This window comes from Schistocerca gregaria, chromosome 5 (assembly GCF_023897955.1).
Source record: "Schistocerca gregaria isolate iqSchGreg1 chromosome 5, iqSchGreg1.2, whole genome shotgun sequence".
NCBI classification, from domain to species: domain Eukaryota; kingdom Metazoa; phylum Arthropoda; class Insecta; order Orthoptera; family Acrididae; genus Schistocerca; species Schistocerca gregaria.
In genome coordinates, this window is record NC_064924.1 from 218,000,563 (window position 1) to 218,025,525 (window position 24,963).

At 41.7% G+C, this 24,963-nt stretch overlaps 1 protein-coding gene across 6 annotated transcripts in view; it reads right to left on the reverse strand.

The window, feature by feature from the left end:
* Nucleotides 1-24,140, reverse strand: part of LOC126272696 (homeotic protein spalt-major-like) — a 509,054-nt gene extending 484,914 nt beyond the window's left edge. For 4 of the 6 annotated variants that reach the window (XM_049975726.1, XM_049975728.1, XM_049975723.1 and 1 more), the window contains exon 1: nucleotides 23,503-24,140. In XM_049975726.1, coding sequence (XP_049831683.1) covers nucleotides 23,503-23,572 — 70 coding nt within the window. In that variant the 5' untranslated portion in view covers nucleotides 23,573-24,140. The remainder of the gene's footprint in view (nucleotides 1-23,502) is intronic. The other 2 variants (XM_049975727.1, XM_049975725.1) reach the window with 1 other exon arrangement.
* Nucleotides 24,141-24,963: the final 823 nt, after the last annotated feature.

The window sequence follows — 24,963 nt, forward strand, 5'->3', positions numbered from 1 at the left end:
TATCTACGTGTATTCTTGAGCCCCCTCCATTTAATTCATGTAGTGTCAGAGTAGATAAAAGCAGATTTAAAAAGCTGTCATAGAGGATTATAAGGTATAGATCTTCCCACGCCCCACTCAGTAAATGGAACGGAAGGCTATCTCAGTACATGGGACAGTGGAAAATGTGTTACAGAGATTTCCAGAGTATAGCTGTTGCAGGTTTAGTCATTACAAACACAGCAATACATTCTTGGAATGAAGCACTGTTGACAGCCGATAAAGAGAAAACTCAAAATAATTGATAAGAAGAGAAAGTCAGTGTTTACGATTTCGTTGGCAGACAACTAGCTTCGACGTCGATCAAAATTCCTGACAGATAAATAATCGGCATACTACTGTAGCGTCGTATTGCTCCTTCCTAGAGAAAACTGACCTCGTTCCGTACTGCAAGAATGAGTGATTACAACACTTTATATGCTCCTTAGACCACTAATAATCACGACCCTAAATGTCTCTCCTCTAAAACTTCATTTCTACATGAACACTTGCTATTCTTCGATTTGAAATCACTTTTATTCTTCTCTCATGCCACAACTGCTGACCCCATGTCACCTGTGTTGCAGACACTCCACTGCGGTTTTATCATCGGAGAACGTGTAAATTTCCCAAAGTTCTAAAAGAATCAGAATAGTATAAGAGTCATGTCGTAAAATAAGTCAGCTCCGTAATAAATCTCTCTATTGTTTCACTTGTTTCGATTTATAAGATCGTCCCAGTTCACAAAACATCACCTTAGCACCCGCTCGTATAATCTGATTTCGATAATGATCTTTACGTCTCAGGTTTAAAAACATGTAAGGGTAACTTGATGCAGAAAGTTCATTATCGAAGTCATGATGAATTAAAAGACTGCGATGGCAGCTGTCGGTGTGTTTTCCAACATGGCTTTCATAAAATACGTTAGATTTGTGGAGCATCGCGCGTCGAAAAGCGCGCTTCCCCCGTCGGAGGTTTCGAGTCCTCCCACGTGCATATGTGTGTGTGTGTGTGTGTGTGTGTGCATGTGTGTGTGTGTGTGTGTGTGTGTGTGTGTGTGTGTGTGTGTGTGTGTGTTGTCCTTAGCGCAAGTTAATTTAAGTTAGATTAAGTAGTGCGTGCGCAAGGTTAGAGACCGATGACCACAGCAGTTTGTCCTATAAGACCTTACCACAGATTTCCAATTTTCCATCGAAAAGATTCGTTACACATTTAAATATTTATTTCATACACACTACAATCATCAGACTAAAGAGTTACCAACGGTTCAAGAAACGTTTCTACTCCCTGTTTCTTCTTTCTCATTTCATTTTAGTTTTCGTACAATAGATAAAGATATATCCAATGATAGCTGACCCCTCCCCCCCCCTCCTCCCTCCGCCGTAGATTGAAAATCATGATCTTTGGAAACCGAAATGGCACCCTGCCTTGTCACACATGCCGTATTCAGTATTAGTTGAAAGAACGTCACAAAATGTAAGGGATATTTACTGTAGTCATTTGTCGTGAAATCTCAAAACTATATCACAGTTCCCCGCGACGCTATTTGCAGCTGAAAATACCAAATAGCTCTGGGTCCTACAAGCATCCAGTAATATCGTATATTTATTTCGCGGTGTTTTCTCTCTTATTGGCAGCCAAAGTAAAAAACTACTAATACTATTCACATATAACTGAGCGCCATGTACGTGATAGGAAGATAGTATGTACAAATATCGTACAAACTTCATTTTAATATTTAAGAATATTATAGGTGGTTGATAACTATTATAAAGTGGAAGTAATATTGTGGTTGGTAAATAACAAACACAAATTTTATATAGTTTTGCGTTTTTTTTCTGTAAGAAATTGTGCACAGTTTCATCCAACCTTTCATCATCCATTAAACTAGTACCTTCTAGCCCCCCTGCCCGCAACACACACACATACACACACACACACACACACACATACACACATACAACGTCATAGCTCTGATTATGTGTAAGCTCTCAAATTCCTACTAGATCTTGGTTTAAGAGAACACATCTAGACCGATCATCGATTTCGACCATCATTAGACTCTCCTTTAACTAAGCCTTTTTTCTTCTACGTCTAGATAGAAATAACATTTGTGGTTGTCCTGCATGTGTGTATGATCCTGCTGTAAACCACAATATTTTCGTGGACCAAATTTATATTTGAAAGATCGGAATTTTTGAAGATATTGATGAGTGTAGGGTACCAGCTTCATCAATCAGCTTCTTCTCTTTTATTTGCTAAAGACATTAACCTTTATAAAGTTTGTTAATTTTCTTCAGAGTGTTGGGAAAAGATCGGTAGACTTGCATAGTGTTAATGTTTTAATTTTTACGGAAATTATGTGGATTGGTAACCAAAAATTTTAAATGTAATTCTGCTGCTACTGGTAAAATACTTATTGTAATAAAACTTGTGGCACCTTGAGCTTTTGCATCTGTAATTATGTATTTATGTACTCTTCTCGTTGACTAGTAAATATTCAATGTAAACATATGTTTTAGATGACTGAAAAGAGCACAGTGTTGAGTGGTCAAATAAAAAAAAAGCTCTTTACAACAGATATCACTACATAGTTCGATTACATGCTATAATGTATTGCTGTTCGTCATTAAGGAAACAGATGTGTGCCTATAGTGTAACATTTGAAGTATCTGGTCCCATGTAAAAGAAAAAAGAAAAAAGATTCAAATGGCTCTTAGCACTATGGGACTTAACTGCTGAGGTCGTCAATCCCCTAGAACTTAGAACTACTTAAACCTAACTAACCTAAGGACATCACACACATCCATGCCCAAGGCAGGATTCGAACCTGCGACCGTAGCGGTCACGCGGTTCCAGACTGTAGCGCCTAGAACCGCTCGGGCACATGTAGCATGCAGCACAAAGACTCTAATACGGGCAGGATAAACAGCAATGTTATGACATGTTGGAGTATTCACTCAGGTTTGGTAAGAGGAAGTTGACCGTGATCGTTTGTGCGGAATATCGTCAACGGCCCTACAGATGTGGGTACGCCGTTTCCCGTCAGTAAAGCACCATCGGGCGTTCAGTGAACGGTACTTGGATGGGTGACTATCCGGGTACGCTAAGCGCTGTTAAAAATTTTCCCTTTTTCTTTACCGCGGAGTGGATGGGAAAGGTGGTGGCGTACTGATCACCAGTAAGAATTCAGTTCCATACCTCTTCGAAGTGCCTCACGAAGTGAAGGCCATGTGACACTGTTGTGGTGTTCCATGCGTAGGCTCGACGGCACTCCTGATGCTATTTGAGAGGGGTAGGCTATGTGTTCGCGCCGGGTTTTGACCCTCTACCTTCTCTCATTTACAGCACGACACTACACTACACACACATGCACACTCATTACAGTCATCTAAACTTGACAGTTACGCCTCCACACACAGCTCATCATTCGCGAAGGAAAGGTGTTTGCTGGCAGGAAGGACAGGGAAATCTTTCCCATTTGGCGGCCGAACGTGGTCTTCGGGATCTTCAAGCCGTTCATGCCATGCGACTCTACTTTTTTGCGGAATCTGCTTGAGACCATTTGGATACACGCAGTTCCTTGACAGCACGGCTCTATGGCGTTACTTGGCTCGTGCTAGGTGGTAGAAGAGGATGGGTAGGAAGAGAAGGAGACGAAGTTCTTACCAGAGCTGCAGACGGAAACTTTCGCTCGGGAGCGATCTTCCGACACACGCACACACACACACACACACACACACACACACACACACAAACGGACCGGCCGACGACTCTGCGGTGGTCCGTATAGTTGTGGTGTCGAGTCGCGGCGAGGTTTTGAGTGACCGGCCACGAGTCAATAAGCGGCGAGTCAACAGGCGCTGGGCGGGTAGGCGGCGAGGAGTGGCCGAGGTGAGGTGCCAGGCTCCTTTCCCAGAGGACAGTACTTCCCGCCGTGCCCGAGTTCGGCTCCCAGCCGCTGTTCTCAGCTGGTGGCGAGCCGGTGCTAACGGTCTCTCCGCTGGAGCCGAGCACAAGAAATGTGTGCCCACACCTCTGACAGCATTTCTCTTAGTACCCTGTAATTATACGGCCAGAATCAACTGCTGCAGGAGCTACTTCATTGTGAACCTCCGGATTACGCTTCGCTAGTTCCCTCCGCCGCTGCGTCCCCATAAAAAGACAGAACGAGGTACTGACAGGTCTGAAGCTTGAGTCGAGCTACGAACCGTACGTGGAAATCATTACACCTGTCTAGATCGACATACGTACCCTACACGCTGTCATACGGTGCATGGCGGAGAGTACCTTGCACTACTACTACTCACTCCCTTTCCTGTACCACTTGCAGATGGAACGTGGGGAAAACGACCGTCTCCAGGGTTCCGTACGAGACCTGATTTCTCATCTTCTCCTAGCGGTTGTTGCGTAAAATGTATATTGGCTGCAGTACAATCGTTTTAAATGTTCTCTGAACTTCCTCAATAGCGTTTCACGAAAAGAGCATATTTCCTGCAATGATTCCACTTTGAGTTCACGGAGAATTTCCGTAATTCTTGCCTGCTGATACCTACCGGTATCAAATCTAGCCACATGCCGATGAACTGCTTCAGCGTCATTCTTTAGTGCGATCTGGAGGGGATCCCGAACATTCGAGCTGTACAAGAATTGTCACACCAATTTTCTTTATCCGGTCTCCTTTGTAGACTCCGTCCCTCATGACATCGATGTCGACTGGATGTTAAACCCTAATATTACTTCCTTATTTTATAGGTGAGTTACACTATTCCAAAATCATTTCAATAAACTGAGAAAGACTTCGCTTTTCCTGCAAGAGCCCTTACTTTCTCGTTCCATTACGTGTCGCTTTGCAGCGATAGGTCTGGATATTTAATGGATGTGACTGTGTCGAGCAAAGTGCCACAACCATTACAGATTTGTGTTCTGCATTTACATAAAATCGGTTAAGCACCATAGAAGACCACAAACCAAGCTTCCAGTGAGGTATGATGTCCAAAAGATCTATCAGTTTGGCTAATTTTCATGGAATTCGTTACACTAACTCAGGGGCAACTACCTGCTACTATGATAACTGAAGAAAACATCACAAGCGAAGATCACTAAAAATGCATTCTATTGGGTAACTGGTTTCGACACAGCTATGCTGTAATCATCGGATCTTATGCTTTAAATTTTTTTTAAACATGGGCAGTCTTGCAAATTGTTTCAGATTGCACATACACTTCTCACTGACATCAAGATCACCAACATATAGTTATGTTTATCTCTGTACATAACACTTTCACATTCGACTCGCCGATGTACCGTGATCTTCGTGATAGTGGGAAGTGTATATTCAATGTGAAGCAACTTGCAACACTGTTGGAACACGTGTAAAAAAATTTAAACCGTAAGATCCGTTGATGACGGCGTAACTCTGTCGAAACCGGACATCCGATAACATGCTTTTTTTAACGATTTTGGATTGTGAAGTTTTATTCAGTTATCATAGTAGCAATTAGTTGCTCCTAGACTGACCATGTCAGGAATATATTCTTGCTACAAGGTGAGGCCAATACAGAGCACAAATATAAATCATAAAATAGCCATTTTTTCCAATTTTAAAGAGAAGTCATTATACCTGCCTGAAGAAATTAGTAATAGACCAGTTTAAGAGATATATATATATATATATATATATATATATATATATATATATATATATATATATATATATACAAAAGCCTATATATTCATTATTTTCTCAATTTTACATAGAAATTGTAATTTAATAATAGAAACGACGGTCGGCAACCAGTTCAGGACGGCAAAACACACCCACAGTGAGCTACAAAAGTCGTAAGAACAAATCGATTTCTTCATTTTAAATGGGAATCGCTAATTAAAGTTGCTACCAAACCTAGAGATCGACTAGCTCAGCCGACAGCATATTCCCTACCAAAGGTATAAGTCCCTGTTTCACTCTCCGAACACAATTTTAATCTCGGCACACATATTTTTCTAGACACTGCACAGTAAGTGCTGAAGACTGCTTATTATGGATCTTACATTAGATCTTACGCTCATTCCTTTCGCATCTGGAGAGTCGGAAGGACGAGTGAGTACGGGCAGCTGTATGTGGTGCTTGGTGGCACACTACATACGCAGAGATGGGATATTCGAGCCCGAGACTGTCATAACACTTTTTCCGACACTTGCCGCTCATTTCACCTCTGAAAATAGTTTGTTAAGCTATGTATTCCCCTATATATGACTCGGTAAGTAAGTTCAAATTGAATCATACCTGTCAAGCTCTGTAGAGATCAAATCAACGTTCAGGTCGAGAACAGCGTTATTCTGCTTATGTCTTCTTATTAGTCTAATTATATCTTCGCGTTCTCAACCATACCCAGACCTATGGGTAGCACACGATTCACGAATTGCTGTTAATATGTATGTATGTCGTCTTCTGCTATTTCTCTTCCACGACAAAGGTGCTTCTTGCAATACTGTGTCCTTCTTTGTAGCAGTTATTGGGTCGAGTCTAGTGGCTGAAGATGAGCGAATGTTCGTAAATGATTTACTACAATCACTAATAGTTTTGATTTTAACGTGTAAACTTGCTATATAAAACCCTAGCTCGCTTTAAACTCCCTTCTCTTCATATTTAAGTCTTCATCAACATAGTAGTTACATTTAACATACAATTCTGCGTCTGCCACATCCTCTATTTTCAGATAATTTGTAGTGATGCACCCACATCGACAACGAAATGATTACATAGTGCGCCGTTGTTAGGCATTGTTTAGTCTGCTTATGGAAGTAGGAATGTTAGCAAAATAGCTGGTATATCATCAGTTTCACAGCTGTCATTAATCAGTGAATTAATGCATTACATTATTGTCCGCAAAACGACTATGAATAACATTGTCGGGCTTTACGTAATCATTGGAACAAATTCCGGAATGAATTACTGCGTTGCAGTTGTCGTCGCACTTTGTATGGTATCAAATAGTGTGCACTGTATAGCGTCCTATTTATTGGGATGGGATGAAAGAGAAAGAGAGAGAGAGAGAAATACCAGTCTCATTAACGGCGTGTCCATGCAGAAGTCAGCACAAGAAATGTATCTCATATTGTGTTTAATAACGGCGGAAATAATGAATAGAAAAGGCAGTAATTATGACCTACATACACGCTAAAATTCAAGATCAGCGACTAAGTTGAGACTCCCGCGAGTCCTGTCCTCAGAAAGAGATGTAACATAGTGTTATAGTTAGTTAAAAAAAGTGTGCCATAAATGATCGTCACATTTGCCGACCAATGGATCACATTACTTGCTGAAATAAAAAGTCATGTGCGTTAATCAAGCAACCAGTAAGTGGAATCGCTTGTTGCATTGGTCTCTGCAGCCACGTTTTGCGAATACCTTGCCTCAGTAAAAATGAACCACAATCTTACAGCTTAATGTTCACAAAAGTTTTGTCCATCTCCGCTAAAGACACTTGCAGTGCGAAACTTTGATATTGATGGACAGTGTGGTGGGATGTCACAGAAAAAGTTCGAAGGGTTTTCATAGAAAAAAGTACCCTCTTACCATGAAGCTAGAAGAAAGAAAGGCAGCTCTGTATTGTTTTGTTACTGTCCATCTGTTTCATGAAGCTAGCCAATTTTAGTTGCTTGAAGTTAAGGGGCTATTGTTTGTGCGGTTCGAGAATTGTGTCTACTAGGAATCAACACTTGTCGTTTCGTTTAGCACCTTAGCAATGTTGATCGATGGACACAGATATTACGATATTAGGATATTGCTTTCAGGTACCTCTGCATCGTCAGAAGAGCACCACAGCAACCATTATATTGCTTCCTTCATCTCTAGGTCAGAGATGGCAGACGCCCTAACTGTATAAATTGCCATCTCTTAATTTTGAAGCCCACAGCATCCAAAAATGCGCAGCTTGAGTACGGCTGTGCTTGGTGACGTCGAACGCGCAGGACAAACCACAAAAACTGGGACACTGACGGGGCAATATTTATCATGAACAATAATAACGTGGTACGCCCCCTCCTTCCTCATTCGAGCCTATTGCCGCTTGTGGCTGCCGTAACAGCTTGTCTCTGCCGACAGGGAGAATCAAAAACACACAAACCTCAGGACTCATGAATTGTCATTGTGGGAAGCGGTTTCATCGAAAGCACATGTAACTTGACTACTGAATTTTGTGAGTATGCAAAACATATTTAAGAAGTATGTCTACATAAATCGTCAAAGGAACGAAGGATTGGAAAAATAATAAATCTGCTTTTATTTCTTCATGTAAGCTACAACTTCCTTCCCAAGTCTACATATAATACATTTGAATATTTTCCCCCTAGTAAACTAGTATTTACCATTTTCTATTATCTTAGAGAATGTGTTACGTCTAAGAACTGACTTGACTTTCCGACAAATGCGAAAAATGCTGTATCGTCCGATCAGCTGGACTATGTTTATATGGACAGTTGTTTATTCTGTCTTGTCTATATACAATGTGTTGCAATATGCTTGTCATGTTCACGATAAGCAGTGAACATATCAAGAAAATTTTCCAAGTTGCTTAGAGAATTAATTACAACCGATTACATGTAAGAGCTGCTTCCTTCCGCGATTTTCATCTAAAGAAAACTAAATTCACCAAGTGGACCTATTAGGCGAAAGACTATGAAAACTCTTATTTTGAGAACTAAAGAAGTGTGCCACATCGAAAGCTCCACGTAGCTCAACTGCCAGAGGAAGTGGTGTGCACTTTCAAGAATTAGTACGACAATAATCTAAAAAGAAATTCTCGTCATATCTGAAGACTTCATCTTATATTAGCGGTATTTAGAAAGTTACTATTTGTCCAATGAGATGCATTTCGTACGGCTACCATGTCATATACATCGCTGAATGTTTTATGAGTATGAATACGTGTGCATAGTAATCATTCACACATTTGTTGGAGATTCAGTTCCAATAGACAACGAAGGGTATACTTTACTAGTGTAATCAGAAGCTCTACGGAGCATGATGTTCCAAGGAAAGGTAGAGAAAGCATGCGTTCTTAGCTGTGTTCGTAATAAGGGAAACTTCTTACATGTAGTGTTACAAGAATGCGACAAAAAAAGGAAAAAGATCTTAAAGCGGCAAATGTACGTAACAAACTAAATGACGAAAAGCAAATAGTATCAGTTTCATTAGGTTTCCAATCCTAAGTAGGTAAAAACACTTATTGGCATGCTTCAAAGGCATTATTCTGTTCGTATATCAATAAAACTACGAAACACTGAACGCTGATATGGTTGTGGCTACCAGTATCAAGAGCTCACCCAGAATCATAGAGCGGCGTGAAGATGGTGTCTTGTAACACCGAAACCGGTGGCATACGAATAAAACCAACGAAAATAGTTAATGATGTTACCCTTACTACAGTACCTGTAAGATACACTGTAATAGCAACGGAAATAGATATTCAGTGAGTTAAGATCCATTAACAGGTGTGTTCCAATTAGTAAGTAGCTAACCATTACATTGTGCAAAATTCACGGGGTCAGTTTCGATAACCCTCAATGTAAATGTAATTTTTGAATCAGAAATTAATGTAATAGACATACATTTCGTGCATTTCACATGCAACCATGGACGCCTCCTTGTGACTTGAGAAATGTTGGAGAAGAACACAAAACAAGGCTATCAAAGTTTAGCCTGACCAACAAAATACAAATTCCGATATTATTTTCCGAATATGCACTCTGTTATTATCTTGATTGTAGACTTCAAATGGTGTTTGCTCAGTTTAAAAGTTGTAACCCATTGGTGAATTGTATTGCGCTAGAGAGCATTTTTTCTGAATGCGCGACGTATGACACAAGCAGTAACTCAGCTTAGTGTACTATGGCGCTGAAGGCGAGGAGTGAGTATTAACGGCGAGGAAAATAGTGCAACCGGTCGCAGTTTCATCAGGCTATAACGATTTAATTACCTGTAGCAACTCGCATATTTTTTCATGTGGAGGAAACGTGTCTGTTATACACACACGCCTATTCTTGAAACAAGACCATTGATTCATTGGTGGCAGTGGGTGTTCGACTTACAACGTCCACATTTCCACGATAAAAAATTAGTCGCCGTCCAAAGTAACTGCGAAATTGCTACAGTTGACTGATGTGCCTAATTAGTAAGAATATAAGTTTCCCAATGAGAGCACTTGATTTCCAAAAGAAAAGTTGGAAAGGTCGGAGTATTACTACTGCCGCATCGCGAACCCAGAGGTGTTCAGAGACTGCGGGCAGGAATCATCTGTGGTCTTATAACAGAAATCATTAATGTAGGAAAACCAAGGGAAATATGGGGCGCAGGATTTTTGACCATATTAACAGTGCATTCTGGATTTAACTTTCCAAAATTTATACGAAGTCTAATAGCGGATGACAGAATTCTGCGAGGACAGTAGACGAAAACTGGTAGCGCACTCCAAGTGTCTTAATAATGGAGGCAATGATGTAGAAAAGCAAAGTAATTAGTGTACAGGGTGTTTCACAGTGCTTTGACAATTTCGAATTTGAATAATGCGCGCCAAAAACAAGATTCAACGTCTACTAGTAGTAAGGAGTGTCACGTTTCATCCCAAATGCAAGACAGCAATCATGTCGTACTGGACAGAAGCAACATTGTGCGTTCGTGGGGGAGAGCTATTTTCGCTACGGCGGATCTCTAGCGCGCTTGCCACGTGCCTTAAGTAAGCATTTCAAGATGCAGGCGCGGTGTGCAATTCCAGCTCGTGGAACAATGTTGAACGGAGCAAGAAACTTCCTGGTAACTGCCTGTGCATCGAATCGGAGGTCAACCGACCATCAGAAAACCGTTCGAACTCCCGAGAACATCGAACGCGTGTGTAGAAGTTTACAGGCAAGTCCTCGTCATTCGTGACGAAAACGTGCCCAATCGCTGAACATTTCGCCGGCGTCCACTGATCGTATAATCCGGCGTTTTCTGCTTGAGCATCCGTACAAATTAGCTGTGACGCAAAAGACAGGCCCTAGAAATTCTCCAAAAAGAAAAATATTCGCCTAGCAGATGCTCGGGAAAAATCAAGGATAAAGAAACTGATCTCGATTACGGACGAGGCGCACTTCCATTTAACTGCCGGAGTGAATAAACAGAATTATCGCAACTTGGGCTCCTGAGAATCCTGTGTTATTCAAATATGAAATCTTCGAAACACTCTGTATTTCTATTGCATCACAGTATCGGACCTTGGTTCCTGGGTGCTGCCCGCCCGTATTAAAATTACCGAAACACCTTGACTAACACCCAAACCTCCAGGTGTCAAGACACTCAGATCGCTACCAAATGCTGTATGTCGACGGAGTGTTACCCAAAACTCCGATCTACTTCGCACTATGCTGTCGCCCAGCAGAACGGGAGTAACCGTTAATTAAAAGTAACAGCAGACCTACGGAGACCTGTGAGTCGTAATTTAGCATCGCTTTCGTGGGGAAGTTGGTAGAGCGCTGGATCGTCTTACCAAGGGTCCTGGAATCAAACTCCAATCATGACAATTTTTTTGTGTACTATGCGTGAAAGTGTTATTTGGGACAACATGTCTATGACATGCAAAAGGGCGGTTGGAGTTAACAGTAACGTTCTCTTGGACGTCTTTCTTTGAAAGTAGTAAACCTATAGACTACGTTTATAGTTTCACCGAATATACAATCAGAACAGAAAAATTAGGAAACAATTGCACGTGAGGAAGTAAAGGGAGTAGTAGCAGTAGTAGTAGTAGTAATACACATAATAAAACTAACAGAAGTAACAACAAACAAAATAATAATATCGATAATAAGCACTAATCATTCAAAAATCAATGCAATCTCGACGCCCCCCTCCCCTCCCCCACACACACAGTGTCATTCATTAAGAACAAACGCTTCGCAATAATGGTTGCATACTAAGAAGTATTTGAAGTAAATTACATGCAACAGTTTCATACGTAAACAGTTAAAAAAAGAAAAACTATCGTGAGTGAGATTTGAATGAGGAATCTTTGACACGACGAACTCATACACTACCATCTCACCCACACGAGACCTGCAAATAATTACTCACAGATACGCTTTTCCTGTGCTTCGTAGTTCTGGTGTTACATTTAATTACAATCTATTCACGTTCTACTGGACGAACTAAATCGGTGTTTTGCTTGATACTCTATCGACATGCAACATTTGGTACCGATCTAAGTGTCTGACATCTAGAGGTTTGGGTATAAGGAGAACTGCGTTCCTCATCGCGTTTGTTACAGCTGATAATAAAGGGCAGAAAAGCTTTTATCAATGTCTGGAAAGAACGGTCATTGAGAAGATGAGGTAAGAAAGTTTCCGGGGCTTCCTGTGTACACACTCGGGCCATGGTCACCGGGCGGTGCCTAGGTGCGGCCACAATGGGCTGGAAGTGAGTTTTAATTTTAGACCGCGGCAGAAGGAGTCCCCAGCCAGCGACGCTGGCGGTCGCGCGGAGATGGCGGCGGATACAGCGCGCAATTTCTCAGCGCCCGCCGACGATCTGCGCGCCGTGCGTGATTCACGGCGCTTCCCGCCTCCGCGGACGACAAATACGCCGCTGTCCGCGTATCGCGGAGCCGCCGCGGCCCCCGCTTAGTCACTTTGGAGCCTCTGGTAGCGTCTTTACCTCCGGCGCCCGCTGCTGGCCGCCTACCGAAGTCTCGCAGCCACGAGCCACCTCCCTGCGGAGCAAGCTGCCCTTGCCGGAGTATCTTGCTGATCAGATATTTTCTCCGACACCCCGGCAACAGTCGCCGCGAGCGCTTTCGCATACGGGACAAGAAAGGCGAGATATTTCACCGATTTGAGGTAATGCTAGCCCTCAGCACAGAAACATTCCTGTTTACTCGGAGATGCATATGAGAAATACAAAAGTAATCTTTGAGGACATTAGAAAGTAGTTGAAAACAGATTACAAACAGTCTCGATCGCAAAGTCATTTATTTCGATGGTTACCAGTTTCTATCAACATCTGACCATCCTCAGACCGTCACACCGTGATAGTAGGCGGTGACGGTGAACGGAGGGGGTGATGTGACTCCAAGAACGTCGACTGCACTTGGCTATCTGAGGAATGTCGATTACTGAACGAAAGCTGTAGCCATCGAAATAAACGTTTTTTGCGATTGAGGCAGTATGTAATTCATTTTCAAAATATAAATATTTTTATTTGTAAATGTGTTGATCGCGTCTGGTGTCTTTTACCAGTTTTCACTCTCAGTGCCTTGTTGGGAAAATTAACTCGTAGAATAGTCATCTGGTGCCCGTCTTGCTCACCTGGAATCAACTTTGATGGCTGACGTAAACTAAACATTAAAAACAAAGATAACTGTCAACACACATAGAATCTTTGGTCGTGACATTATGTGAGTAATGGCAAACCAAGCACTCGTCTCTCATGTAATCCACCACATTGTGATCCAGCACACTGAAGTGCTAAATTACTCGTACAATTTACAATTGGTGCATTACATGACTGACGAGAGCTCGATTTGACATTTCACACCTAAAGTCGTGACCAAACATACTGGATGTGTCGACTGTATATTTGTTTCTAATGGTTCGTTTCCTATACATTAGTATCTCTAATGGACACTATACAATTGTTTCCTGACGATGGCTCAAAAAGGCGAAAGTCACTTCGAAAATAAAAAGTGAAATTGTTCAGTGCAGAAGTGACGGAATAATACAAAAATACCACTTTCGTAACAAAATTACTGGTTCTGATGATGACAAAAGTAGAAACCGGTAAATTATTATAAATCCACCAAGACAATTGTGAATAAAAAAGTATTTTTGAAAATAGACCACATGTTCCAATTTGATAACGTCATATTTCGTCAATTACGAAGGTGCTGGGTAAGGGTTTGGGACCAGTCTCTTTCTAATGAACCCGGAAAAACTACAGCATGGTTTAAAAGTTAGTTGAGATTAACTTGTTAATTTTTATAGTTCGTTCTTGTGCTAAGTACAGACATTGTGATCCAAAGCAATAGTTTCCCTAAATTGCAAACTTATTTAAAACGAGAGAAAATAATACAACACTTGTGTAGCAATTATCTGAAGTGCACCGGCGTTTTACTGTCTTAGACCAGCGAAATTGTGCAGTTGCTCGTAGCCTCAGGTGCAATGAAGTGTATTTTCACGTCTGTGAACTTACGAAAATTTTCGTATTGTTTGGACAGTGGGAGGAAAAAAGAAATGCAGATAAGAAAATGCTTTTCTTTTTAGATATTTTAGTTGTGGAAATAGTCTTTGGAGATATTTTGATGCGTCGCTTAACAGGAAGGTTTGCGTGTATAAACATTTATGCTAAAACATTAGATGCCCCATACTAAATGTGGTACATTTTTCGCTGTGCACAAAGCAGGCGTCTGCAGAATTTTTTATTGATCGTATCACAGTTATTATCTAGCGAATAACCTTTGATCAATTAATATTCCAAATCCGAAACTGTTGAAGTTTAGATAAGAGTAGGATAAGAATAACATAATAATGGCTCTGAGAACTATGGGACTTAACATCTATGGTCATCAGTCCCCTAGAACTTAAAACTACTTAAACCTAACTAACCTAAGGACATCACACAACACCCAGTAATATAACATAATAATTAGGAAACAGAAATTAGCTCCGACTGAAAACTGGCACCACTATCAATATTATTTACTGTTCTACAATGATTTGAAACTATCAGAAATTCTTCTAAGAGCATAACCTATGTGGGTGACGTAAATGTCAATATCCGTAAGCTGCACAGAATAATATACAATAATTTTCTTTATTGGCTACTTTATAACCTATGATTATTTACTACTTCGCTGTTTGCTATTTCATATGATAATGTGCCTACAATTCTTTGTTTTGCTATAGATGAAATCTGGCAGTACGACTACTACACTAAGGTTTAGCATTGCTGATGTTAATGCGACTTGAGTGGAAATTGTAACGGTGATGAATTACTTACAACGTACTATTGACCAAGACATATTTTAGCAGAACGTTAGTTACTATGAGATATTTCACTTATTTTTAACAATGTTCTCGCGAATCTTGATTAAACATAACCGCGCAGTCTTATTTACACCTCGTAATGCCGCTGACAGGTTCAAGAGCACTTGCACTTAAGTTAAATAAAACCTAAAATGTTAAGCAACACGGGAGATGGTCTACGAGGCACATTTTTAGCGAATGCAAAGCATCAACTGTGAAGTATGTCTCCTTCGAGTTCTGGGCGTCACAGTTTCACTTCTCGATCCTACCGTTGTACTACCTGTTACTCTTTACACAGTTCCGCTTGTGTGGGTACTATGATGTGTCAGAGCTGTACGCCTGTGACCTATTTGAAAAGAGGCGTTGGCTACCGCTTTATTGGAACAGTGGTGAGAAATGGGAGGAAAATGGTTTTCGAAATCGAAGCAAGAATTTGCTGAAAGTGCTCGGAGAGAAAAAGAATCGCGCAACCCGTACGCGAAGCCGGTGAGCGGTTAAGCGGCCATCAGAGGCGGATGGTGGCGGCGTCGAGCGGTGGCGCCACCTGTTACCCTCCTCCGCCAACAGACGCCTCCTGGAGTCTGCTGGACCGCTTCGTCTGCGGGAGACCAATTTCCCGCTTCCCTACAATCCGCCACCCATGCACAGTCTCCGTCACTCGGCTAGCGCGCCTTTCTTAGCCCGGAATTCACGGCCAACGAACGAGTGAACTAGTTAACGTTCAGAAGATGACCCATGGCCAATAAGCAACAGGCGCTCAGGAGGGTATTACAGCTCTTAGAGCGCCTATTCGGTCTTCCATAGAGCCTTGTTCTCTAGGTACCACACAGTCTGCCTACACTAGCGGATTTTACTTTTCTGTATTGTACAGTACGTAAATTTTCACAGTGGTTGACTATTTGTGTGTCTTAGCGAAGACGCCAGGGAACATGCTTTGCAGTAAATTTGACACAGTCTGTCATGTCATTAAAAATATACTTATCAAACTAGCACGTTGCATCTCGGCAATACACTGCCATCTTCAGGTATCTTACCACTGGCTTACACTAATGTTTCACATTTGCAAAGTAGTATTCACACATACCTCGTTACTTTTCTTAGTTTGGCACTGCAGGAGACAAACGTCTTCAGACCTAGCAGAATGTTCAAATTTGACTAACAGAAGAGACGGGAAAGATTCGAAGAAAAGCCGCGCGATTCGTTGAGGATTTGTTTAGTCAGCCAGAGAGTGTCACAATAATATTCCACAAATTCAGTGGGAGATGCTATGACAAAAGTGTTGTGCATCACAGAGTTCCTTAAAAGCCGAGAGCTCACCTCGCAATATGAGTCAAGAAGCATATTAATTTATATAAAAATCTCCCGTAACTGCCACGTCGGGAAAATTAGAGTTATATCGACACTTATTCTTTCAACTATCATTCGCAAATGAAATTGGTGCCCTCCGCCACGCATCACATGGTGCCTTGAAGCCTACATTGTAGATGTACAACAAATTCAAACAAACAACGTGCAGCTCTTTGTCCAAAGTATCACACAACCGTCTGGTTATGACGTACACGTATGGACTAAAAGCAAACATTATCCGTATAAATTTTTTTTTAAAAAAAACATTCCCTGAGACATGTGTAAAAGATTAGACACTAACCAGAACCTTTTGAGTCGACTAACCATTGTGCAACAGTAGCTGCTATTATACTACTACAATAGCCGTTTGCTCCCTTGACCGCCATTTAATAATTACACTGGTATGATCAATTTCGTCAGCACGTCGCCGTCCCCGAATGACTTGTTATTGCCTCATGTTACTGGTTTACATTCACGCAGTTGTATCCAAACGTATCTGTTGCGCACTTTTACTTACGCTGAGGATAATACACGGGGCACACTGTCATACAACCACAAATACTTCCGTATGATGACAGTGTATATGCATGAAGATATGAAGAATTAATGTGATGCAATAAAAAGAGACCCAATGAGGGTATCGCGAAACCTTAAGACAACGCGCTTTTTCAATAAGTAAACAATGTATTAAACATCAAACTGTGTGTAATTCATTAAAAGTTATTAAGTCTCACATAAACCTCAATTTCCACAATGGAGAAACGGCACCTTCAACAATTTGCTGCCGCATGGTAAGAGGCCATTCAGCGGTAGACTGCAATATTAAAATCTGCCCTTTCGATTCGTTCAATTTCCATTTCTTATTTATAAAGTCGCCGAACCAGTGTTACATGGTTATGCTAGAAAATTATCTGCGAGGGAACGTAACTGGAACACTACCTGCAAGTTATGGGTGAAGACACCTTTCATTACATAGAAAGACGATTGCAGAATAATTAATGTTTTCACTGACAAGAGAAAGATGAATGAACGCTGAGCACTGCATCTATAATTGTTGTACATAGCCTAATGCTACACAGTTCGTTCCTCTTTTGATATAAATTATTTGTCGAGTGTTCGCGTGGTTGACATCATCTCGTGACAATTCGTACATCAGTTGTTTCATTCCCTTTTCTTCTATTTTGCATCAAGATCTGTACTTTATGGGGTGTGTACATCTACGAATTCTACTCAGCATTAGTAGCCATCCTCCGAGCTGGCTTCGTCAAGAGAAAATACGAAGTTGCACAGTCCATTCACCGCAAAGCTCGGTCACTACGTTTGACTGCCGCAAAGTATTGTAAACCCCGATCTTTTTTCTGCGTTTTCTGTATTTTCATTTTTAAAAACCAGCCAAGATGAGGCACGTCTTAAACATGAGTAAGAATAATGGTGTTTTGTAAAAAGTTGTACTCACAAACCCTGCATTGTTACGCGATTACGGTGTAATATAAATGACGCAATAATTTTTTTTAGCCTACGTTCTTCTTATATTAATTGTATGAAACAAAATCTGCCATTGGTATTTTCAATGGTATCATTTTCATAAATTATACAGAAACGAAAACAAGGGATTTTTCCCTTTTCATTTCACATTCAACGCTCACTGACAAGTATTGTGTTAAGTGGTTTTGTGGTTGCAGTTTAATATTAATTCAAATATATTACATCTTAAAAACGAATGAATACATGGTCAACAATGATAAACACGAACGGAAACAAGATACAAGAGAGACAGCAAAATTTTAACGAGCGTTCACGTGTCGAAAAACTGCTAGGGTTGCAAGGAAGGTATTGTAAATGTTACAAATGAAAACTTCCAGCAGTAAAATGATGAAAAATGCTGAACTGAAACAATGCGCAATTTGGGTCTTTATTAACGACCTGGAAGCCGAATCTACAGCTGTAATCAGCGAGTCCTGCGTGCAACATTCACTAGGTTTCGCCTGTCAGAAAAAAGTTATACTTTGCCCACGAAACTATCGTGATTTCTAGAATTTTATGTGATTCATTTCGTGAACACAGGAAGATAACCTTAATTTAGTCGGGATACAGTAAACTTTTATCTTCCGCCTGTTCTAATAACCATTCTTTGTTTCATAGTGAGAACACAAGTGTTGTGTTTTATGAAGCTAGTGCTTAAGACATTCACATGTCAGTGGTAAATGACATGTACAGTGTTTTCAAGGAGTGACATGTGTACGCAGAGTAAGACAACCACAAAACCACAAAAACTAACCGAACTATTACGAAATAAATGTTCTAAAAGTGAATAAAATATTAATTAAGATATGGCGCAGAAACTGATTAAGGAATCGAAAGGAACTAGTATTTTGCAGGTATCTTCTGTAATCTATTCCGTGACTTGGGAATCAAGCTTTGATTAATTCACATTTTTCTCTCTTGAGATAGATTATCGCAATGATGTTAATGTAATCTCTGATAACAACATCACGACTGAATGTTACCGCTCGTTGGATCTACAACCTGCGGCATATTTTTCCTAGGATTTACCCCCTCGGGTTGACATAGGAACGTCGAGGTGCATATCAAGGAAACTGCATCATTTAAAATTACAAAATAATTTCGGGAATTGTGTCATGAGTCATTTCAAAGAACAAAATAATTTTTGACGTGAATGAAAAACTACTGGAGCCTCTTGAAAGACGATCAGCTCTAGTAATTTCAATTTTTGAACGCTTTATTGCTCGCCGAAAACAAGGAAAACAAATTGAGGTTTTCGCATATATGGTTATGATTCTGAAACGCGCTGCCATGTATGTGCCGATGCTTAGAGAACAATATGACACCATACTTCAAGCGAAATTTAGTCCTCATTCAACAACCAAAAATGAGTGACTGCGTCCTTTCTCGTTCTGCCTGTAAGTTATAACTCTCAGTATAGTAAACGCATACTGTTGACCCATACTTCCTGCTTTTTGCCTTTTAAATAGAGGGCAGAACAGACGTATTCAATTCAAGTACTAGACTAGATAAAAAAGACACAACACAGAGGTAAAGAAAAATAAGGGCATTGTTGCCTAAGAGGGAAGAGTACCATCAATAACACACAGGAGCAAATTCAGCAGAAACAAAAAAGTGAAAATTCTAAGAACGATATCTAAAAATGGTAGAATACGTAGAGTGAATATTCTACAAGTGGAGAAAGAAACAGAGGAACCTTTGGCAACATTAAGAGTCGAACAGAGCTGCATTCGAATGAATGCAGCAGTAAACCACATCCATGGAAGAACTGATGTGAATGCACTTCCTCATGACGATTTGCTGATAGTGGTAGCAATACTAATTACCACAAATGAAAAAAAAGCTCTGATTCTGGATTGGACTGAAGAAAGAAAAAGGTTATATGACACTACTGACGCTTCCAGAGTATTCTCTGTCTTAAGGGAAAAAATAAACGTCTACATTCATTTTAACAGAGTGTAAGACAAATTAATAGCATTTTATATGGATAAAATTAAGCGTAATCAACCAAGTAACGGAGTTTGAAGAGTATTTTGACGATCATCTCTGTTTGACAAGTTAGATAACGCAGAATAAGCGCGAAGTGCCGTCAGCAGAATGTTTGCTACTCCTGAACTACGACAAAAGAATCTGCGAACTGTCAGTTTTTTTAAAAAATTTTTTAGTGGAAATTCTATTAATGCGAAGTGCTATATAAAACCACGATGACTCGCTAAGGTAAACGCACGGTAAGTTTCTTTAATCATTACAAATAACCTTTGGGTATTAGTACCGCACGAATGCCCGTCCGCAGTATCGAAGCGTATTGCAAAACATTTAGCAAACGTTTGCAAGGGCATAAAAGATTAATTACGAATTCTGAACACGGGAGAGGTCACCTGTAGTCGATCTCCCTTGGAATCCACTAATGCACATATTTAAATTGTTTGCAGGCCTTCAGACAAAGATTTTTTTTAAAGCAGTAGGAATTCACACCTTGTGACACACGTATAATACTTCCAACATACGTAGTTACGTTTTTCCTGCATAAAAGAAATCAAAATAGGACACAGAAACATCCACTACTTTAGTATCTAGACACAGTTTCTTCATCATATAGATACTGTGCAAGTATGTGACCCAACTACAACTGTTAATAGGGGGGAAAAAATCCCTCGAACGTGCCGCGACACTCAAGACATTTTGTCTCAGTATATAGAGCTGGTTTATTTTACTCAACCGTATTAGTTGCGCAAAGCCTCGCATTAAAATAACGGGTTAATTGCATGTAAGGAGACACACAAGCTTTCCCACTTAAAAACATGATGCACTCATGCGTATTACATGTCAAACACTATTTTTCTTATTTTATCACTTGATGCGGTAGAATGTCACTATGAAAATTTCACTACAATATTTCAGGCATGTCGCTGGAGAAAGCTAAGTCTGTGATGAATATTTTGCGTAGGGTGTTGTCACATATCCAACTTTCGCACACTCTCTAATATTCACGCACGCTATGAAAGTATTTTGCTATATGGTAATCAATTTCAACGATATGTCAGGAATTATTGTTCAGTCAGAGTTGGTGATGTCTCTTTTTATTTCCGTAATGGCTTTCTCATCATAGATCTAAGAATAAGGAAATTTAGTTCAAAATCTCGAGTTCACGCCACTAACCCAAGCTTTCACTGTACTATGACGCAAACCATTTTTTGCAAGAATTATGAAAAATCCAAGTTGATTTTATTTTCGTACAAATGATTTTGAGTTAGTTTATAACCAGAGCGTTCTTGTAGGGCAAAAAGAAACTCCTATGTGGTCGATAGGAATAAATTACTGATTTATTTATTTATTTTTTAGCATTGCTACTCTCTACAAAAGGAGTATTGAAATCTAGATTGTTAATCACACTCTTGCAAACAAACTGAAACAGCCTATAAAAACCGGAAATATTATAAAAATAACAAACAATGAGAAAGCGACTCCACAGTTAAGGTGGCGATTTTGTAGCAACCATTCTTGTGGTAGCATAGAAGTCAACCGTTGATAAAGACGATTGGCTTAAGTACAAAAACGTAATTACCTTTCCAAAAACAATAAAACAAAAAATTTCACTCTCTCCTTATCAACTGTCAAACTGCTATTACTTAGTGCCATGTTAGTAGTGAAGCATGTGTTTCCTGGAAAGAAACATAGGTAGGGCACTTCGATTTACATCGTCCGGTTATCGCTGCTCTGGTATCCTACGGTCAATTTTATTCACTCGAGCATTGGCAATTTTTGAATTGGTTATCTTCTCGACAAACCTAAGATGACACCCCCAGCGAGAGTAACAGCGGTGTTCGAAAAGCGCGATGTTCGTAATTCACATTCGAACGACCGTACCTGTAGCGTCTTGAGAGTAGAAGCATTAAATCCTTTCAGAGTTATCAAATACTTATTTTTCAGTGCCGATTTCGTTCTTAAAATGTACAGAATACCCGTAATTATTCACTGAAAGACTCCGTATTCTGACTCGAAACTCATTTCCGTTTCGCGGTATTTAACATCAGTGGTGTGATTTCGAGGTTTTTCAATTTACTTCCTGCGTGTAACGTCACGAAGAATATAACAACAGAGAATACAATGAATTTTACTTGATTACAATATGTCAGAGGTAATGCAAGCATTGAGTAGAAGACCACAGTCGTTATTAGTATGAATAAACGTTTGACTCACATTTCAAGTAACATTTTCTCGGAAAATTTATAGAGCTTACGATAGTTATCTGTATTAATCGTTTGCAAGAACGTAGCCTGATTTTATCTTTTTTTGTCATCACTTTACATTTGTTGACATTTCATCCATTTCCTCCGCTCCGATACTTTGAAAATGCGGGGAACGTGTCAAATAGCTTTCAATTTTATGAGTTCTGCATCGCAGTAATAATCACTGATTATAATACGAAAACATTTTTCGTTTAATTTCATTATTTTGACTGAAGCGGACATGACAAGTTAACCAAACACTGACTAAGTTGTAAACATGCAACTCATGGTGTCATAAAACATTTCTCATAACTTTTGTCGCTATGAGGGCAAGAACACTATTAATATATATGTTTCCAGGGGCATAGTCTGAAAAATATTTCGTTAATGCGGCCCAGACACGCACTGATCCGAATGAGTGCAAAATTATATTTTATTGTGTGCTTTCTTACGCAACTTTCGTCCTGAGGAAGCTAAACATCGCAAATGGATAATATTTGTTAAAGCGCGTGAGTTAAAATATTCTAACGAACGTTTTTCTGAACAACAGGATAAGAAATTTTCGTCCCTGGGTTAATGACAAGTCATGAAATAGAATAGCTCTTATTTCTTATTCTTTTCTTTGGTTTCTGCTTTGTTGGGGTAGGAATTAATGTATCGTAAATACTATAACAGAGGCACTTTTCAACGAAATATACCTCCGACTCTTGTAGACGGAACTAAGAACCAAAACAGCGTCTGATAACGGAATACTGATCGCATGACAACGTAAGAACAAAATATCACTGGTAATGCATATCTGCTACGTAATCATATAGCTTAAACTTCAGTCACTGCTCTGTCCGAACGAAAACGTAGTTATGTTTACCAAATTTTCTACGGTTATCGGCAGGTTTCTCGCTCCTCATCTTCTGCACGATAGTACCTCCACCGGAAGATTACGAGTAGGAAACTAGTAGAAACGTTGCTGTTACGCGGCTGGAAAGACGGCAGATTTCATTGGTGAAAGTCTGCGAGGGAGTCTCTAATAACTCGTAAATATATGGTAATTTCCGATGTAAAGTAAAGGCTGTTACACGGGGAAGTCACGCGTTAATTTCCGCGCGGCGGGTAGGCGGACCGGTGTACTGGAGAGGGTGATGGAGGGACACACTGCCAACAAGGGGGCGTGTTTTGCACGCCGGAATTTTTATCGTGCGCGGACTCTGCAGCGACACACTGGTGGAACTTCACGACACATGGGCACTGCACGAGGCACTCGCTGGCACGGCTGGCGGCGTGGCGGCGGCGGCGGCTGCGGCGCCGACGCCCGGCGTCCGTGTCCGGTACTTACCGCTGGCGAGCGCGTCCTCGGCGTCGGCCTCGAGGTGTCGGCTGGGCCGCGCCTGCTTGCGGCGCGACATGTCCTCAGCGCGGCGCTGCCGGGGCGCTGCCGGCGTCGGCTTCGGCGTCGGCGTCGGAAGGTCCTCCTGGGCTGTCAGCCGCCGTGTCACACCCCCCAGCGGGCGCGCGCGCCGGCGTCACTCGGTGCGTGGGCGCGTCGCCGGGACAACACAGTTCGCGCGCGGCCACGCCGCCTGTCCTGCGCCACGCCGTCCGTCGTCGTCCAACTCGGCGACGGCGGCTGCTGTAGCGTCGTCGCCGTCGTGTCCGGCCCCCTCCCTCGGACCTTCGCTACCTCTCTCTCTCTCTCTCTCTGTCCTTGTCCGCGCCTCTCTCTCTTTCTCTCTCTGTCTCTCACTTGTTCTCTCCGTCACTCCCCCACCTGATTTATATCGGCACGTCGGGCGCGCAGCGTCGCGCTGCAGTGTCCGGTGGCGAGTGGCGCGCGCCGCGGCGGCTGCGGTGCCGTGCGGCCGGCCGCCGGCGTCGGCGTCGCGGGGGCGCTGGGTCGGGTGTGCGTCGCCGTGGCCTCCGGGCCGCGCCTGCTCTGTTCTGCTCCCGTGTCCTGTGGGCTCGCAGTTGCGTGCGCCTCTGACGCCCGACAGCCGCGCCGTCACCGCCGAGCCTCGTCAACACTCGGCGCGGCTCGGCTGCTCTCGGGCCCGTTCGTTGAGGCGCCGGCCGCTGGGCGGCGCGCGAGTCGCCGCAGGGAGCCGCGCGCCGGGCTGACCACGCGGGCGTGTCTTGTCGTGGAAGGGGCCGGGAGGGGCGGCCACTGGCGTCCTGGTGGGGGAAGCTGTGTCCGCGGGAGGGGGAAAGGGGTGCAGGTTAGCTGACCTGTGTGCTTTCTCATTCAAACAGCCCGCCGGCGCCAAGAGCCACGGCTCCCAAATTCTACGAGGAACAGAAACCAGTCGCTTCTTTTCTTAATGAAAAGTTTGCGCGTATGACAACCTAACTAAAAAGTGCGCCAGTTACTAAAAAAAGTTTTTTTATACCATCTCATTATTGTCCTACAATTGCGAGCTCGTACGTACTCCCGCATTACTGCTTCAGGTAACACAGTCATCGCCGGCCGAGGTGGCCGAGCGGTTCTAGGCGCTACAGTCTGGAACCGTGGGACCACTTCGGTCGCAGGTTCGAATCCTGCCTCGGGCATGGATGTGTGTGATGTCGTTATGTTATTTAGGTTTAAGTAGTTCTAAGTTCTAGGGGACTGATGACCTCAGAAGTTGTCCCATAATGCTCAGAGCTATATGAACCATTTTTTTTTTTTTTTTTAACACAGTCATCACTTGTGCTGTCATACTCCAAGTCAGCTGCGCTAACATAAAATAAGCACGCAAGAAAATCACCCAAATTCTGAGCTAGCAACACAATCTCACTCTGAGGCAGTAGTGTACGAGTAGTA